The sequence below is a fragment of the Macaca fascicularis genome, chromosome 8, assembly GCF_037993035.2.
Source record: "Macaca fascicularis isolate 582-1 chromosome 8, T2T-MFA8v1.1".
Classification (NCBI taxonomy): domain Eukaryota; kingdom Metazoa; phylum Chordata; class Mammalia; order Primates; family Cercopithecidae; genus Macaca; species Macaca fascicularis.
The window spans coordinates 22780535-22799252 of NC_088382.1; the positions used below are offsets into that span (position 1 = coordinate 22780535).

The 18718-nt window shown below is 43.0% G+C and overlaps 1 protein-coding gene across 18 annotated transcripts in view; it reads right to left on the reverse strand.

The window, feature by feature from the left end:
- The window catches only part of CSGALNACT1 (chondroitin sulfate N-acetylgalactosaminyltransferase 1), a 360001-nt gene that overhangs the window by 307239 nt on the left and 34044 nt on the right, over positions 1-18718 (reverse strand). For 2 of the 18 annotated variants that reach the window (XM_074000402.1, XM_065518962.1), the window contains exon 2: positions 611-2204. The exons of the other annotated variants lie outside the window; for them this stretch is intronic. In XM_074000402.1, the coding sequence (XP_073856503.1) occupies positions 611-618 (8 nt within the window). In that variant the 5' untranslated portion in view covers positions 619-2204. The remainder of the gene's footprint in view (positions 1-610; positions 2205-18718) is intronic. 18 annotated transcript variants of the gene reach the window in all.

Sequence of the window (18718 nt, forward strand, 5' to 3'; positions counted from 1 at the left end):
GCTACAAATAAACCCAGACGTGGAAAAATACTAACCAAATCAAATAAAAACAAAAATACATTTCTCCATCTCCCTTACAAAGCAAACAGCATGCAAGGATGACAACGGGGGACAGCCGTGTGTGGCCTCCTGTCTTTGTGAACCCATCAAGCCTTCCCCAGTGCCATAGTTAATTCATTTAAATTAGGGGGAATTCTGCTTCATGCTCTAAAGGGATTTTACAAAAAGGCAGTCATTGTCCCTGTGGTTTGTGAACTGAAGCCAGGCTCAATCTGTATCTGTATTGTCATAAAGAGAATTTCCTCTCCGCATCCTCAAAGGAAGTGTTACTTCGTAAAAGGAAAACTGCGGCGGAGGCTGGGGAAACCGAAGAGAGCAGTGGAGCCACGGCAGGCAGCCCAGGAGGTCAAGGAATTGAATAGCGGGGGCACTAAAATCAGACACTGGAATACACTGAATGAGGTTTAAAGAAGTGCCTTTTCCTAGCCCCAAGACCACAAAACACCCAGAAGGACATCTCTTTAGCCTCCAACCACAAGAGAAGAAGAGAAATCATCTTAATGGGAGACAAATAAATAGCAATAATAAATGTTGGCAGTGGGGTACCTACCAGAGCATCTGCAGGTCAGGGTCCTCCTTGGGTGTGAAGCCCAACCCCCAGACATCAGGTGTGGGCACTCCTGGTTCAAGCAATCCTCCTCACCAAGCCTCCCTAGTAGCTGGCACTCCAGGCGTGCACCACCATGCCTGGCTACATTTTTTTTTAATCTTCTGTAGAGACAGGACCTCGCTCTGTTGCCCCGTCTGGTTTTGAACTCCTATCCCCAAGCGATTCTCCCTGCCTGGCCTCCCGAAGTGCTGGGATTACAGGTGTGAGCAGCTGCATCTCCTTGGCATCGTATCTGATCAAAATCGACACCAGGACAGTCCTGGAGCTAAAAATATTTCACATAAGGGAAGCTGGTAACACTAAGGATATGTGAGATGGGGGAAGGAGAAAGGCTGGGGAGATTTTACCAGCGCCCAGGGATTCATCTAGTAGGAGGCTACTGTCCTGCTGATCTATTCACCAAGACAATCCTTCTGGAGTTGCCTGAGATTGTCCCAGGCCAATCAGGGTATTAAATCACTGTCTTCAAGGGTCACATGCAAACATAATCAACAATGGAAGACTAGATAAACAGTGTATATTTAACTAATATGCTTTTTTTAATCCACAATAAAACCCCTAAAACTATATTAGACATAAGGCCGGGTGTGGTGGCTCACACCTGTAATCCCAGCACTTTGGGGGCTTGATGCTTGTGGATCACTTGAGAGCTCAAGAGAAAAGCAGCATGAGGTTTCAACAGGATTTGAAAACACCAACAGTGTCCATGGAAATACCAGTGCTAAAGCAAGGAAATTCTTGGTTGGTTGACAGATCAAGCAGTTCTACATCCATAAGTGCTGTATAATTAGGCATAACAAACTACAATTTTAAATCCCAATTAATAGTTCTGTGAACTATGGGACCCAATAAAACCACAGGAGCCAACCTCTTTACTAGTTATTTCTGATACCCCGAATAGAAAGACATGTAAATAATACAGTGTCAGACATGCAGCGATTTTTATTTAAAGTCATTGATCAAAAGGAAGGAGTTAAGGAGAAGATCATTCTGGAGAAGAAGTCTTCTACAATTTATTATTTGAACCAGTACACATCTAAGAGTAAAAGAAGTCACTATTAATACCTGTGCTGGGACCACTGACACAAACTGAGATTGTCCCAGGCCAATCAGGGTATTAAACCACCATCTTCAAGGGCCATATATGCAAACATAATCAACAATGGAAGACTAGATAAACAGTGTATGTTTAACTAATATGCTTTTTTTAATCCACAAAAAAAAACCGTAAAACTATATTAGATATAAGGCCGGGTGTGGTGGCTTACACCTGTAATTCCAGCACTTTGGGAGGCTGATGCTTGTGGATCACTTGAGAGCAGGAGTTTGAGATCAGCCTGGCCAAGATGGTGAAACCCTGTCTCTACTAAAAATACAAAAAGTAGCTGGGTGTGATGGCACATGCCTGTAGTCCCAGCTACTTGGGAGGCTGAGGCAGGAGAATCGCTTCAACCCAAGGAGGCAGGGGCAGAGGTTGCAGTGAGCTGAGATGGCGCCACTGCACTCCAGCCTGGGTGATGAAGCGAATCTCCATCTGAAAAACAAAAACAAAAACAAAAACAAAAAAACCTATATTAGCTATATTAGATATAAACCACAAAAATACAGTGCTGCTCCACCCTGAGAAAGGATGAGCGGAGCAGAGAAAGGAACGCAGACTAAGGAGGGGGAACTGAGATAGAACCGGAGGAAAGCGGTTTAATTTGGTTCTGAGGTCAAGGTAACTGGTCACATTGCCCTGTTTTATTTTGATGTTCTAATGGTGAAATTATGCAAATGTTTCTTACATGCAAAGAAATGTGCACAGCATGTAGGTCTCAGTTACGGGACATTCCAGCACACTCAGCACCGAGGAGCCCACTGCCCACTGCATCACCTGGGATGCCCATCAAGGCGGGGTATTTTCATCTCTATCATCAGTAGCCATGTTGAAACCGATTCACTGATTAACAGCTACCCCAGATTTTAGGATATCTTCCTGAAACTCACGTGGGGTCCGTTATGAGTAGGGTATTCACAGCGGCACACTGTGGAGGGGAGGCTGTCCTCACAAGCCAACCAAGTGAAATCAAGCCGCATAGCTCCAACTACTCAGCTCCAACACCTGCTGCCTGCTGGGTCACAGCAAGTTAGAAAGGTGTCACATCCTCAAGGTATATGTGAACCCTTCCGTTAAAAGAACTCAGCAAGTATGAGCTGAGAACTCAGCACCAGGTTCCAAATGTGCAAGGCAGGAGATGGGGAAGACGTCCTCCTCATTACTGCTCCATCCTCTCCCCATGCCACTGGCTGTTCTGTCCACTCCGTCCCTGGGACTGTTTAAACCAACAAGAGCACAGAGGAAAAAGTGCCGTTGTCAGCACTAAGTGGAGGGGCAGGTGAGTGCTCCCTAATCCTGGAAGGTCTGGTGCCCTCTCTTGTCCCTCTCATGGTGTCCCAAGGAGGTACAAATTCTAATTCCATCATGTGCCACATATGTGGACTTGCAAGTGTCATTTAACTGCTCAGAGCCTGTTTCACCATCTGTATGATCATCCCCATCCCACAGGAAAGATCAAATTAGATAAAGTTCATGAATGTACCTTAAAGCTGACTATTATCATATTCATGTCTGTATTTTCATTGTTGTTGTTATTATTATTCATTTGGAGATGCTGAGGGCAAGATCAGGGAACAGGAACAGGGCTGGATTCAAGAACGTGCTGCCTGCCTGAGTTCTGATTAAATACTTGCCAAGAGGTGGGTACAGCTACACTGGAAAGAAGCTAACTCTTCTCCAGGTCTTAGAAAAAGGACTCAAGCCTATGCTCGGTATCTCTTCAATGCATCTTGATATCAGAATTCATTCTCACTTAACAAATACGTTGTATGTATATATTATACCAGGCACTGTCATAGGCATCAGGCGAGCCTCCAAGGGGCTTATATTCTAGTGAAGGGAGAAAGAGACAATAGAAAGCAAACAAATTAACAGATGATTTCAGATAAGTCTAGGCCTAGGAAGGAAATCAATAGGATGTCATGCTTTGGATTAGCTGGTCAAGGGTAGGGATCTGTTTTAGACAGGATGATCAAGGAAGGCCTCTCTCAGGAGGAATGAACTGAGAGAATGAAGCGCTTCTGATAGAGGGAACAGCAAGTGCACCTGAGGCTGGAAAGCCCTTGGTGACTTCTAGAACTCAGAGGAAGGCCAGAATAGCTGGTTGCTTTCCAAGTGGTGCTTCTCAACTTGGCACTCAGTGGTATCACCACGAGGGCGTTAGGCATTATGGAGGTTTGAGTCTGCCCCCTAGAGGGTCTGAGGTCATTGTCTGGGTGTGGCATGGGGAGTTTTCCAAGTCCCCCAGGTATTTCTAATGCACAGCTCCAGGTGAGAGCCAGGTCAGGTAAGATTGTAAGTGTACGCAGGACAGAGCTCTGGGGCACTCTGGGAGTGAGTGCCTTCCACTCCTAAAGGCCGGTATAGAACATTTGCTCCAGTCTGCAACCAGACCAGATGCAAAGTGAAGGCTGGGTTGGGTCCACAGCAGATGTAAATGACTAATTACTTCTTATTTTCATTTCACAGCTTGGAGGAAGGCAAGACATGTGTGTGAAATATTTACTCCCCACAGGCTTCATTTTTCCTCCTTAAGAAATACTTCTAGGAAAAGACTGCAACAAAACCAGTTTCATCCATATCCCTGGAAATTATCTGCAACTTCTGATTCAAAATGTTAGAGAAAAAGAAACCCCAAAAGCCATAAATTAATTATAATTGTCTCTGTCATTCCATAAACTGCATAATTAAAAATTAACACAGCATAACTCTATGTGGGGAGTGAATAGGGTCTAAAATCCATTTGTCAGGAAATAATTACCAGCTGAGCGTCAGTTCAGCAAGGTTGCTGCAGTCATCTAGTTTGTTTTATAGCAAGTATGATAAAGCAGTAAAATCATCTGAAAAAAGTATGGTTCCTGTAAAAGAAATAGATCACCTTAACAACGCTATGCTTGGTGACAGGAAACACACCAAGTTCACAATCGTGGCTTCTTCTGAGGAGGGAAGGGAGAGGAACAAAGAGCACATTGGTCAGAAATATTTTATTTCTTTCATTTAAAAACAAATTTGAAGCAAACAGGGCACAATGTTAATATGTATTCGTTCTAGGGTAGGGAGTGGTCCACGAGTTCTTGTTTTATTACTCTCTGTACTTTTCTGTATGGAAAAAAAAAAAGAAATGAGAACATGTTTGAAGGGTAAAAATCCTTCTTTTAACACTTCTTGCATAATGTGTTAAATTGAGTGGAAACCCTATAATTACTTCTTATCATTACTGTTTGCCAGTTTCAGAGGCAACGCTCCTTAAATCATCATAAGCATTTGCGCTCCGGTTATATTTATACATGAAGGCCAGGGCGGTGCTGTTAAATACTGCCTAGGTTGTCTCTTTCACATTCTCCTTCTTTATTCCATTGCATCACTACTGTATGCTCCTCTCTGATTTTTTTTTTTTTTCCTAAAGAGTACTGCCTGAAAGAAGGATTAGTAAGACAGTCTCCACATTCTTCAAGGAAGATTGGCCCTGTGGTTCATTACCCCACCAACCTCCTGCTGCTGTTCTAGAACTGTTTGATCAACCTTTACATATTCATTTTTTTCTTACTTTATGCTTTCAATATATTTGCTTTCAATATATTTCATATATATCATATATATTCATATATATTTCAATATATATGCTTTCAATATATTTCCAAGGGCAATATAGCTTTAGATTTTTATATGTCATTAAAGGATAATTCATAGTCCTTGTGCTAAGTCAGGCCCAATAAAAAGTAAGTTGTCATCAACAGTGATAGTTGAGTTGTGCTGGGAGGAGGAAAAGATGGAAGCTGACAGTTTTAAAACTGATATTTTTATCCTGAAATATTTATTAATCAATTTTAAAGCAGTGGAAAATATTTCCCTCCTACAGGAGGGTGGGCCGAGGAAGAAGTAAAAAAAGAGACAAACGAAGAGAGTCTAACAAGTTCAACAATAAATTTTAAGAGAATTCACTTTGGTGATGAAATATAGGAGACCAAGCCCTGTGTGCCAAGTGGCAGGAAGTAATGTGTTTCAACAGCATGGCATCTATTTAAGGGAATATCGCAAATAAAGCAAACTTATATGGAAGCTTTTACAGTATAACCCCCTAAATCAGCATTCTTATCACATGTAAAAATTAATATATTTCAGAAATGTAACTGCCAAATGGATCTTAGGCTATAAAAGAAGGAACATTGAAAAGCAAAAAGCCTAACGCTCTGCAGATGCCTGCAGCTGAGGAAGGGAATCTCAGCGTGACATCTCACAGGGAATCTCAGCGTGACATCACCCCAACAGTTCACTTCCATTCCAGCCTGCATTGACATGCCCACTGGTAGCCACTTCACTCCTCTGTGTCGTGGTGTCCCATACTCTTCAAAACTAGGAAAGGATAAACTAACAGTGTGTGGCACCCCCAACATGTCAGGCAGTACTGGGATTGTTGCTTTTCAATTATCTTAATGTCTTATCTCACTGAACCTTCCCACTAGCTCTAAAGGTAGTGCTAAACCCATTTTACAGATGTGGAAGCAGTGTACCCAACATCACAGAAATAATAAGTGGTGAAGCCAGGGTTGGAACTCAGAGCTCTTTTTTCTTTTTCCTTTGAGACAGAGTCTCGCTCTGTCGCCCAGGCTGGAGTGCAGTGGCACGATCTCGGCTCACTGCAAGCTCCGCCTCCCGGGTTCCCGCCATTCTCCTGCCTCAGCCTCCCAAGTAACTGGAACTACAGGTGCCCGCCACCTGCCTGGCTAATTTTTTGTATTTTTAGTAGACGGTGTTTCACTGTGTTAGCCAGGATGGTCTCGATCTCCTGACCTCGTGCTCTGCCTGCCTCGACCTCCCAAAGTGCTGGGGTTACAGGCGTGAGCCACCGCACCTGGCCAGAACTCAGAGCTCTTCAACACCAAAACTCATGCTCATTGCTGTACCCAGCTTCATAGGAACAGTGAGACAATGAAAGTACCTAGAGATTTTAGCCGTCTGTGGTAGGGAACCAGGAAAAGAATATGATGGCAACCTTTTAAATTCATGGTGCCCACCTCTAGCTACTGAGTACTCTTTTCCTGAACATTCACTCTGCTTGTTCTCCAAGGGCCCAAGTAGACCTTGCTGTGCTTCTGCCAAACTCAGCACATCCTGAAATCATCCCTGCAAAGCTCTTCCTTATCGCCACCAAGTCTCTGCACTCTTAACTACCGCCATCACAAAAAAGAAGTGTCAACCACTGCATTTCTTAATATGCAGTGCCTTCCCAGCCAAAACAGCACCAAAACACAACAGAACAAAAATGCATGAATGGACAGCTCCTGTTACCTTGCTAAAGACAGATGAACACGTCACCGAGGGAGCTAAAGGCATAGACAGTTAACAGAGATGGAATATCTAAAAATGTGCAGAGGGCCAAGCTTGGCAAGAAACATCCAAGTGCAATTGGAAACGATGAACTCAATCCCCTTAATTGACTGATGTTAAGGCTCCTGGTGGACCCTGTGCAGAACATTCTAAAACATTATTATAAGGAAGCATGGTTACAATCTTACCCTCAAAACAAACAAAAAAAAATACTATTTTCAAAAAACAGCCTGGAATGTTCTCTCTTCCTCCCATCCTTCCAATGCTTTATCTTATCTCTTTCAGAAAAGCTTGCCTGATTACTCTCCATCCCCATTTCCTCTGATTGTAATGGTTTTCTCTGTACTGCAAGATCCTAAATCATCTCACTAGGAAGTGCCTCTGGACCCTGTGAAGGGTGCACAGAGCAGCTGAATCACTTCCGCTCTCAGGATGGTGAGCCGCGCCGGGCAGACAGGAATAGCGAACCACATAAAAGATATAACTTGTTTGAAGAGCATGACAGAGTGCTGAGAGGAGGGAATTCCATTATGAAAGGCTTCAGGTAGGAGGTAGGACTCAAATGCACTTCAGACGATGAGTTGGATCTCCCTAGAAGAAATTTTTGCAAAGAGGGACGAAGACTTAGTAAGTGTTATGAGTTGAATTGCGTCCCCACTAAAAAAGATATGTGGAAGTCCTCAGCTACAGTAGCTCATGATGCATCCTTACTTGGAAATAAGGTTGCTTCAGATATAATTAGTTAAGATGAGGCCATACAGGAGCAGGTGGGCCCCAAATCCTATGGTGTCCTTAAGAGAAGACAGAGACACACAGAGAACATCATGTGATGACAAAGGCAGAAACTGGATTGCTGCAGCTGCGAGCCAAGGAACACCAAAGATTGCCGGCAAACCACAAGAAGCCAGAAAGTGGTGAGGAAGGACCCCCTATGGGTTTCAGGGGGGATCTTCCCCTGAGGACACCTTAATTCCAGACTCTCAGCCTCGAGATCTGCAAGACCATATATTTCCGCTGAAATTAATTTCAATACATTTTTGCTACTATGAAGTTTGTGGTATTTTGCTACGGCAGCCCCAGATAGAGAAGGGGACTGGAAGAAAGAGAGAAGCCAAGCTGCAGTGAAAGGAAACCACAGAACACGTTTAGGAAATGCCTTTCTCTGATCCTGCTGAAGACCTGTGTCCTACTTTACTCAATGGATGCACGGCACTCGAATGAGTTCACCTCCACATCCTCCTCTCTGCACTCAAAACGCTCTCCAGCTTCACCCTTCTTCTTTTTATCTTGTCTTTTAAAAGAAGGAGCTATTTCTCCTTTCAAAGGCCAATTTTGCCATCTATAAACTTTATCCAATTATTCCCCACTCCTGTTGATCTCTTGCTCCAATAATTTCAAACTTTTGTTGTCTGCTGTGTAACCCATCTTCGGCCCTCTAATTTTTCTCTTTCAAAAGCAGCCTATACTTAGATTCCTTTTCTCTGGCTGAATTACGATTTTCTCTTTCTCTTCTGTTTACAACTATTTGAGTATAACATACCTGGGTGTGTTTTGTTTTGTTGTAATTACCCTGCCTGGTAACCTCCTGAGCCTCTCAGATCTGTAATTTGGTGTCTGTCATTACTTTGGGAAATTTCTCAGTCATCATTTGTTTAAATATTTTTCCCATCTCTATTCTCTCTCTCCAGTCTCCTTCTGGAATTCCAATAAACTATGTGTTAGACTGATATTACCCCAGAGCTGTGGAGCGTTTGGTTTTATTCTTGTTGTTTTTCCTTTAAAAAAAAAAATCCTCTTTGTGTTTCAGTTCGAGTAATTTCTATTAACTCATCCATTCTTGTGCATTGCCCACCTTTTCTATTAGAGCCTGTAACTTAGTAATCATAGTTATTTGAAGCCCCCTATCAGATTGTTCCAACATCTGTGACATGTCTGAGTCTGGTCCCGATGATTGCTTTGTCTCCTGGGATTTTTTTTTTCTTTGTCTTTTTTCTAACTTTTATTTTAGTTTCAGGAGTACATCTGTGGGTTTGTTATACGGGTAAATTGTGTGTTGCAGGGGTTCAGTATACAGATTATTTCATCACCCAGGTAATAAGCATAATACCTGGTAAGTAGGCTTTTGATCCACACCCTCCTTCCACCCTCTACCCTCAAGTAGGCCCCTCTAACAGAATCTGCTGTTCTTTTCTTTGTGTTCATGTGTACTTGTATTAGTCCATTTTTATGCTGCTGATAAAGACATACCTGAGACTGGGAAGAAAAAGAGGTTTAATTGGACTTACAGTTCCACATGGCTGCGGAAAGCCTCAGAATCATGGCAGGAGGTGAAAGGCACTTCTTACATGGTGGCGGCAAGAGAAAATGAAGAAGATGCAAAAGTGGAAACCCCTGATAAAACCATCAGATCTCATGAGATTTATTCACTACCATGAGAACAGTAGGGGGGAAACTGCCGCCATGATTCAAATTATTTCCCACCAGGTCCCTCCCACAACACGTGGGAATAATGAGAGTACAATTCAAAATGAGACTTGGGTGGGGACACAGAGCCAAACCATATCAGTACTCATTGTTTAACTCCCACTTATAAGTGAGAACATATGGAATTTGCTATTCTGTTCCTGTGTTGGTTTACTTAGGATAATGTCCTCCAACTCCACCAATGTTGCTGCAAAGGACATGATCTCATTCCTTTTAATGGCTGCATAGTATTTCATGGTGTGTATGTACCACATTTTCTTTATCCATTCTACTGTTGATGGACATCTGGGTTGATTCCATGTCTTTGCTGTTGTGAACAGGGCTGTGATGAACATTTAGGTGCAAGTGTCTTTATAACAGAACAGTTTATTTTTTCTTGCCTTTTTGCATGCCTAGTAATTTTTGTATTGAAAGTGTGGGAGAGTAAAGATGGGGGTAAATATATTTTAATGCCTGGAAATGGGCACATCTTTCCTTCTGCAAGTTCTGCTAGGTCTCTAGTGTAAGGATTTGAGTTAATCTAACTAGGAGTTGGACGGACTTGGAGGTTTGTTGTCTCTATGGTTACTCTCAGTGACCTACCAGCCTCACATTCCTCTAGTAATACCCTGTGTTCAGGGCAAGGGCTGATTGCCAAGTCTGTTTTCCAGTGACTGCTGCACTCTCAGACTTGAGTCTTTCCTTTGCACCATGTCTCAGGGAAAGTCTGTCTCCTGCATATTACCTGTCACTCCATGCTTGTCAGCCTGGCGGTAGGGAATGGGGGTGGAGGTTCTTCTCTTGTTCTGATTAAGCCTCCGTCTTGGGCAGGCAGTGTATCCCCAGAAACAAAGGAGGTGGCATTTTCAATGATCCTGCCAATCCTTCAATAATCCCGCCCTTTCCTCTAACACAGTCCTGAATCTAGCTTGTAATCTTGCCCCCTCCCAAAATAAAGCTTTTGTCTTCTAGGGGAGACACAGTGGAAATGTCGTATGCCAACTTCCCTTCCTCCATGCTCTGAGCACCGCCTTTGTACCTCTCTCTGTGCACTCGGCATATCCTGTGTGGTAGGGAGTACACTTCTAAATATATTTTATCTTGCCTAATAGAAGATATGATCTTCCTGTGTTGTTAATATTGGCTTTTTATTATATAATTGTTCTATACATGGTTATCTTTTATCTCAACCAAAACCATTTTTTTCTTTGATAATACAGTACAAACCTTTCCCTTTTAAAAATAAAATTATTATTTCCAGCTGGGCACAGTGGCTCATGCCTATAATCCCAGCACTTCGGGAGGCTGAGACAGACAGATCACCTGATGTCAGGAGTTCAAGACAGTCTGGCCAACATGGTAAAACCCTGCCTCTACAAAAAAGAAAAATACAAAAGTTAGCCAGATGTGGTGGTGCACACCTATAATCCCAGCTACTCAGGAGGCACGAGAATCGTGTGAACCTGGGAGGCAGACGTTGTAGCGAGCCAAGATCGCACCACTGCACTCCAACCTGGGTGACAGAGTGAGACTTTGTCTCAAAAAAAAGAAATAATAATAATATTTCCCTTTTGCAATTTCTTATACTTCCTTCAATCTCCAAATACACAAATAGCATAGAGGATTCAAGTTGACCTGATCCTTTTCTGCAAGTTCTCCAAATAGAGTTATAATTATATATGACTAAGGGTCTGCAGTCCTGTGCTGGAGCCACAGCTTCCCACTCAGTTGTTGCATGGCATTGGGCAAAGGACTTAAACTTCTAAGCCTTAGTGGGGATAAACGAGGCAAACATTCATACTTAATTCACAGGATTGTTGTGAAAACCAAATGAGATAACGCATGTAATAAGCACTAGGCAGATGTTAGTTTCCTGTAAAATTATCATTTTAAGAAATAGTTGCTTTTGGCAGAGAGGAGGAATGGAATTAACTTTTACTGAGTCCTACACACAATGCTCAGTGCCTCTGCAGGCTCCATCTTAGTGAAGCCACACCAGTCAAAAGGTATATGTATTATCATTAAGCTTGTGTGACAGAGGCAAGGTGCAAACAGGTCCTTTGTCACCACTGACATAGCCTATGTAGCAGTGAACTATTATTTTCTTTTTATGACTGCAGAAAATATCTTCTGAGGAGTACAGACATATAATATAGATACACCAAGAGATTACTCAGGAAGGTGGTAGACCAGTAACCTTCCAAGGCAGTGAATTCACCACCAAGCCTCTAGACTCCATATGTTCAGCTATACGGGTTTTGACAAATGCAATGAATCACGTATCCACCACCACAGTACCACAACGAATGGTCCCACCACTCCAAAAATTCCCTCATGCTGCCCCTTTGTGTGGTTTAGACATTAGGATAGAATCAAACAGCTAATACACCCTATTCGGGTCTCCGGTTCCCAGGACCCAGGCCCCTGAACTCCTGAATGGGACTCAGCTTAACAACCCCAGCTTGGTTGTCCAGTGATTGTAAAACCATAGCTTTTTTCTGTAGGTTATGTTCCGCAAGGCTAGAGACTACTTTTAGTTTCCTGCACTGTAACCCTAGTCTTGGCTAACCTCAGGCACTGTAACTGTGGTCTGGGCTAGCCTCAGGCACTGCAACCCGAGTCTAGACTAGTCTGGGACACTGCTAAGGCAGGCCCCAAGGATCCATAGGCCAAGATGCCCTATAACTACCCCTGCCCCATCCACCATCCACCATCAAGCCATTGCAGGGCTGGGTATCATGGGCTGGGGCCTCTGCAGGCTTTCCCTTTGGGGCCCAGAGTCTCTTTTTATGCTAACTAAAAGGTACAAAGCATAACAAGCCTTCTTTTTGAGACAGAGTCTCAGGCTATCACCCAGGTTGGAATGCACTGGCACAATCTCAGCTCACTGCAACCTCCTCCCAGGTTCAAGCGATTCTCCTGCCTCAGCCTCCCAAGTAGCTGGGATTACAGGTGCCTGCCACCACACCCATCTAATTTTTGTATTTTTAGTAGAGATGGGGCTGTACCATGTTGGTCAGGCTGGTCTTGAACTCCTGACCTCAAGTGATTCACCCGCTTCAGCCTTCCAAAGTGCTGAGTTTACAGGCGCGAGCCACTGAGCCTGGCCACAGGCTTTCTGTTTCTCCTCCATTTTCCTATTTAAAAGATAGAAGCCAAAGACTGAATTTGCACAATTCCTATGCTATAGCAACAAAACACACAGTTGCAGCAAGTGAATCTGTGTTTTGGAAAAATGTGTTTTAAACACATTCTCTTTTCTTTTTTCTTGCCATCAGTGTACTGTTTCTATTTCATGCGAACTGATAATTATTATATGCAATGCTTTCCCATCATGAACACTTAGTCATTTTTTAAAAACATTGCTTTGATCATGTCACTTCCCCGGCCCAAAACATTACCCAGTTTGCAGTTGTTCACTATTTAGCCATCTCTAAATCCACCCAAATTGCCTCCCATGCCTCCCACACACAAAGCTCTACTCTGGCCAAACAGGACTTATTTCCATCCACTCTACCCTTGCCTCTTCTGCAAGGGTCATCACGACCGTGAAGCCCTCTCAGGCCACAGGAATGAACTTCCTCTCTCATCTGGATTCCTGTAACCCAAATTCCCCATCATGCTAAGATGTCCTGACATATTATGGCTATTAACATATGCCCTGCAAGATCTCTCACCATTGTAAAGAGTTAAGCTTCCCTTGAGTAACCATCTATCTTTGTCTTGTAGACACTGCAAACTGTGTAACAGAGTCTTTCCCTCCATCTGGTGACTGCTAAAACCTGAGAGCTAAATTCATACCCTATTTCTAAGAAGTATACAGAACCTTAGGCCACACATATACAATATACACCTACACTATACAAAACAGTAACTTATACTTCAGCCCTGGCTCAAGTCATCACTTCCGACCCTTGTTTTCTCTTGGACTCATTTGTCTTTCTGATTTATATTTTATCTTGCCAGGTTGTGTGCATTTTTTGGAAGGTGGGATGAGAGTGAGTGAGAAAAAGCTAGAATTCTTTCCCATGCCTGGCACAGACACGCTGTACTCCCAATGATGGGGGGGTTGACAAGTGGATCTTCACATGCTGATATTTGTCATTATCTAAGGGGTGTGTCTGGAAGTAGGCACACATTCTTCAATCTGCCTCTGTTATGACCAACCAAAACTCAGGAGGCCCCTAAGCCTGGGTACATTAAACATCACCAAGGTCCTGATCTAGAAATCTCCCATCCTTTTAAGATATTTTCAGAAAAACAACAACAAGACAATGGATGCCAGGAGCTAAATGTCCAAAATAGTTGTGTGATGATGGTAGGCGCAAATCAGCAAAAACTCCCCGTGTTGTTTCTTTCTGGGATTCTAGACCTTGATCTTCCCCTCTCGGGACAAAGCTTTGTGTCCACAGTTAAAGCCACTCATTCTGCAAGTGTCTGTCTGAGTCGTTTCTACATGGGAGGATGCCAGACAAAGCCAGCTGCCCACATTCGCCTTTCTTCTTTATGAGTAGAACCCCAATTTTGCTCCAGGCAGCCATATATTCTCCCTTATGAAAAAACAACAGCAATAAAACACCTCCCTTCCCCAGATCCCCTGCAGCTAAGTATGGTCACATGGCACACTTCTGGGCAGTGAGACATGAGCCGAAGCTCACTACTTAGGGTCTTCCAAGAAAGCTATCATTTTTCTAATAACAGAAGGAGCACACGAGGCTGGCCCACCCCTTTAGACCTCACCTTTTCCCCTTTAGACTTCCTGGAAGGTGATGTAACGACAGAGGTACAAGACCATTTTGCAAACCTGAGAATGATAAGGCAGAGGAGAAAGTAAAAGGGCACTGGTGACATGGAAGAGCCACTGCGCCAGTCCAGAACCACTACCCCTGTCCTCCTAGCACAAGAGAAGTGAAACCTTACATTTCATGCCAGCATTTTCAGTTTTCCATTACAGGCAGCCAAACTCAGTCCCCAGTGATGTAGGGAGGCAGTGTGCTTAATAATAAGAGAGATAAAAAAAAAACACAATCCCAGTCCACACATGGTTCTTATCTATCGGGGGAGATAAGAAACTCGGAAGAATAATCGTAAAGCCTGATGGACAGTGACAAGCACATGAGCCATAGCTGGGGTGCTCAAGAGAGTTCAGAGGAGGGAGAAATGGCTTCTAGCTAAAAGCATTTAAATTGGGCCACTTCACACTAAAATATCACATTTATCCTACCTGAGGGACACTGTTCAGTCCAAGAGAATCAACCTTTCCTGGTAGAACTGTATGCATTACATGTCTCGGGGAGTAGTTTTGAGGAGTGGCTCCTTCCCTGGACAAGGCTAAGGTGGGTGGCTGTGCCAGGCATGGCATGGGAAGGGATCATGCTGATTCTCTCTCTCCACCCTCCCTCCCCTCTTCCTCCCATTCACTTGCTTGTTCTCAGTGCCCAGAAGGGAAAAAGCTTTCCTCCATCGCTCTCTGGATGATGCTGGTGCTGCTGGCTCATGCCCAAGAATGTCCTGGTCAATGAGCACCCCAGAGGAGGGTTTTGGTTGCATGTTTTAAAACATCACAACAAAACCCCTGATGAAGAATCTGAGCCTGACCTGTCCCCAAGGGGGCCTGCTGAGGTGATAAGGGCAGCCCTGTGCAGAGGCCCTGAGACCTCAGATCTCATCTCCTGTAGGAGTTGCACAGCCAGGACAGAGAAGAAAACACACACTGGGTTTTAAAGCACCATTTCCCAGAGCACACTAGGTGACAATAAACATGGGATCCAAGAATCAGTGACCAAACAGTATAGCCGGCCCTCTCCCTTTCTGTTGGAACTCAGTCACCTTGAAATGTTCCCCGTTGGGTTCTCAGTTCGAGGCTAACACCCCAGAACCACACTGGGGGTATCTGCCAGATTTTCCTCTTGAGTCCTAGTCCTGTCACCACCATTTCCAAAACCTGCTGTGAACAACATCCCGGAGACCGTGAAACTGATCTCCAGTCCCACACAATAAGCCCAAGTTCCCCACCAAAACCTCAAGCCCTCTGCCTAATCCACTCACCATGTACAGAAGGATTTTGATCAACAAAGTGCGGAAATCACTGTTTTCACTCTGAAATCTGCAACTACAAAAATATTTTACCCAGAACACATAGGCTGTAAGAAGTCAACAGAATTCTATGTGTCGTGGAAAAGGTTAAATTTGAAAAGACCGCCAAAGTCTTCTCATCATATCACGTAGTTGAGAAATATCACGCATTACATGGAGAACACATTTAGGCCTACTGAACTGCATGATATATGCAAATTAAAACATGCTAGTTGGCTTTAGCTGTTCCTTTACATAAAGTCAATACTTCTATGGATCATTAAATGTATCCCTTTCATATTAATTTCAAAAGAAAAATTAATTGCTATAAAAACAAATTCCCTGGTGTAGCCAATGTAAAGATTCAAATCTAAAACGTTGCTACAGTAAAACATTTACTGTGTCAGCTGCCAAAATCTAGCAAGTCTTCAACTCAAGCAAAAAAAAGAAATTTCGTATTGAATTTTTTTCTGTGTTTTAAAACTGATTAATTCATGCTGGTTTAAGTTCAATAGAAACCTTTACTTATATTTCAAATTTGTTTAAAATAAGCATTTAGTTATCTATTTTTTTCCTAATTAGTTGAGCAAAAGAACATTAAAACCAAGAAGGAAGCAAAAGAAATTGGCACTTGAGACTGCCCTGCCTGTCCCATTGACTGCTCTCTCCCCTAAAATGTACACAGTATACAATGTCTGGCACATAAAGGGCCTCAATCAGTATTTTTTATTTAAATAAATGAATTAATCAATTAGCTTTTTGCAATGTCTTACGATGCAGTTAGCTAATTAAAATTAAAATAATAGTTATAATTTCTTGGATGCTTACTTTCTGCCAGGTACCCTACCATGGAGGTGCTCTCCTCAATTTCCAGACACAAAAACAGAGGCCCAGCAAAGTCAACTTAAATAGGTATTAGGTTTCAGAGCCAAGATGCAAATCCAGGTCTAGCCACAAAAGTCAACACCATTTGCACATGGTCTCCCCAGCCTAGGGTCACGGGTGGTTACTGGAGAAGGGAGCAGATGGGAGCGTGTGGCCCACCAAGTTCAATCCAGCTGGCCACCCTGCAGGGGGCCTCACAGCCCTGGTGCATTGACCAGAGTCATGGATGGGCACTGGCCTTGCACACTCATCAAGGGCAGGGTCATCACTCAGAGAGACTCAGATTAACCAAGCCCACAGTCCTGAGCATGACTAGAGCACCAACTCTTCTTTTGCAATAGAATTAACATCTTGGGGACCAGTATATTCTCCCCAAGTAGCAAGATCTGCAACAGGGAAAGCCCAGTAAATATCAGAACGTTGTTGAGAAAACCAAAACAGAAGCAAGCACAGCCATTTTCTAAATGTTTTCAGGGCAACTAGACTATTTGGATTTCCTTGGCTGTCACCACTACCTGCCACCAATCTCTATTCTAGGGACCAAGATTAGATAAGTGATTCCAGTGTCTGAAGATTCTCCCTTTTCAATCATCTCCACTTTAGAGCAAGCCTCCTTTATTTGTTTATGCTAATTTATTTTCTCAGATTACCCTCAAGCCTCTGTCCTGCGAAATCTTCACCTTATTTTGGGCTCTGGCCCTAAGACCCAACGGATTGATACTAAAATTTAAGATCAGTCTTATTTCCCTTATTCTCAAGCCCTTATATTTGAAGGAACTTACATTTGGGGTATACACCCAAATAAACGGAAACAATATCATATATGTGTGTTTAATATTGTTCACGTGCTAATGAAAGACAAGTGGGCCATAATAAATACCCCAAAACATCTTGAGGTGCTGATTCTTAGAAAGTGTATTTATCACTTACATCACATAAAATGTCACATCACTTTCACGTTTTTCAAATGCAAGGTACTATTCTGAAAAAAGAATAAAACAGTGTTTGCCACAAACCTCAGGACTAGTTGACTTTGTCAGTTCTCAGGATATCAAAAGAAAAAAAACTGAACGGAATTTATAAAATGATCCACTAAGGAATGGAAGTTGCTGGGACAGAGAGAGGAGATGAAGGCACGAGGAGGAAGGCACAGCAACAGGTTTGCTTTCTGGTACAAGGACACAGAGGTCATGTGTGTTCTTCTCACACTAGGACATAACGTTTTGGAAAAAGTGCCTCCTTTGAAAAGCTTATAATTAAGCCTAGTGATACACTGCACCATTTGATGGTATTGTACATGAGAAAACGCTAAAAACACTCTGGAAAATATAAGTGGCTATATTACGATCTGTAAACAGTCCTGGTCCCAAATCCAAATGAAAATATAAACAGTTGGTTTGAAAACAGAGCTCTGATCTATAGTTCCATGCTTAAGCAAAGAGTCTATTTTTAAAGAGTAGGAAATTTTTTCTATCACTAGAAGTAGTAACATATTACCATTTATTTCGAGGAGAGGCCTCAAATCTCTCATTTCGAAAACCCTAGGATTTTCTGACTCTCAGTTAAATTTGTGCCTAAATTCTCCCTAAAGTGGAGATTTTGTATAAAATCCCCATGCTGATTTTCCAGATTCCAATAAGCTGAGCACGAGTTGTCCAGGAAAGCAAGACCACCGTTGCCCAGCAGCACGTTTGTATCAGTTTCCCAGGGCTGCAGCCACAAATTACCCCAAACCTGGCAGCTTAAAACCACCCAAGTGTACAATTTTAAATGCTGGAGGTCAGAAGCCCAAAATGCATCTCACTGGGCTAAAATCTAGGGCTCGGCAGAGCTGCATTCCCTCTGGAGGCTCTAGGAGAATCCATTTGTTTGCTTTTTCCACTGTCCAGAAAATCCACTTCCATGCCTTTTCCAGAGGCTTTGGTTGGTGGCTCTTGAATCCATCTCCAAAGCCAGCAATGGCTGGCTGAGTTTTTCTCACATGGCATCACTTTGGTTCTCTGCTTTCATCACCACCTCTCTTTCTCTGATTCTTTCAAGAAATCTGTGATACTGAACCCACCCAGATAACCCAGGATAATTTCTCCATCTCAAGCTCCCTCCCTTCATCACATCAAAGTCCCTTTTCCTGCATATAATAACAGATCACAATGACAAGGATTAGGACGTGGCTGTCTTTGGGAGGCCATTATTCTGCC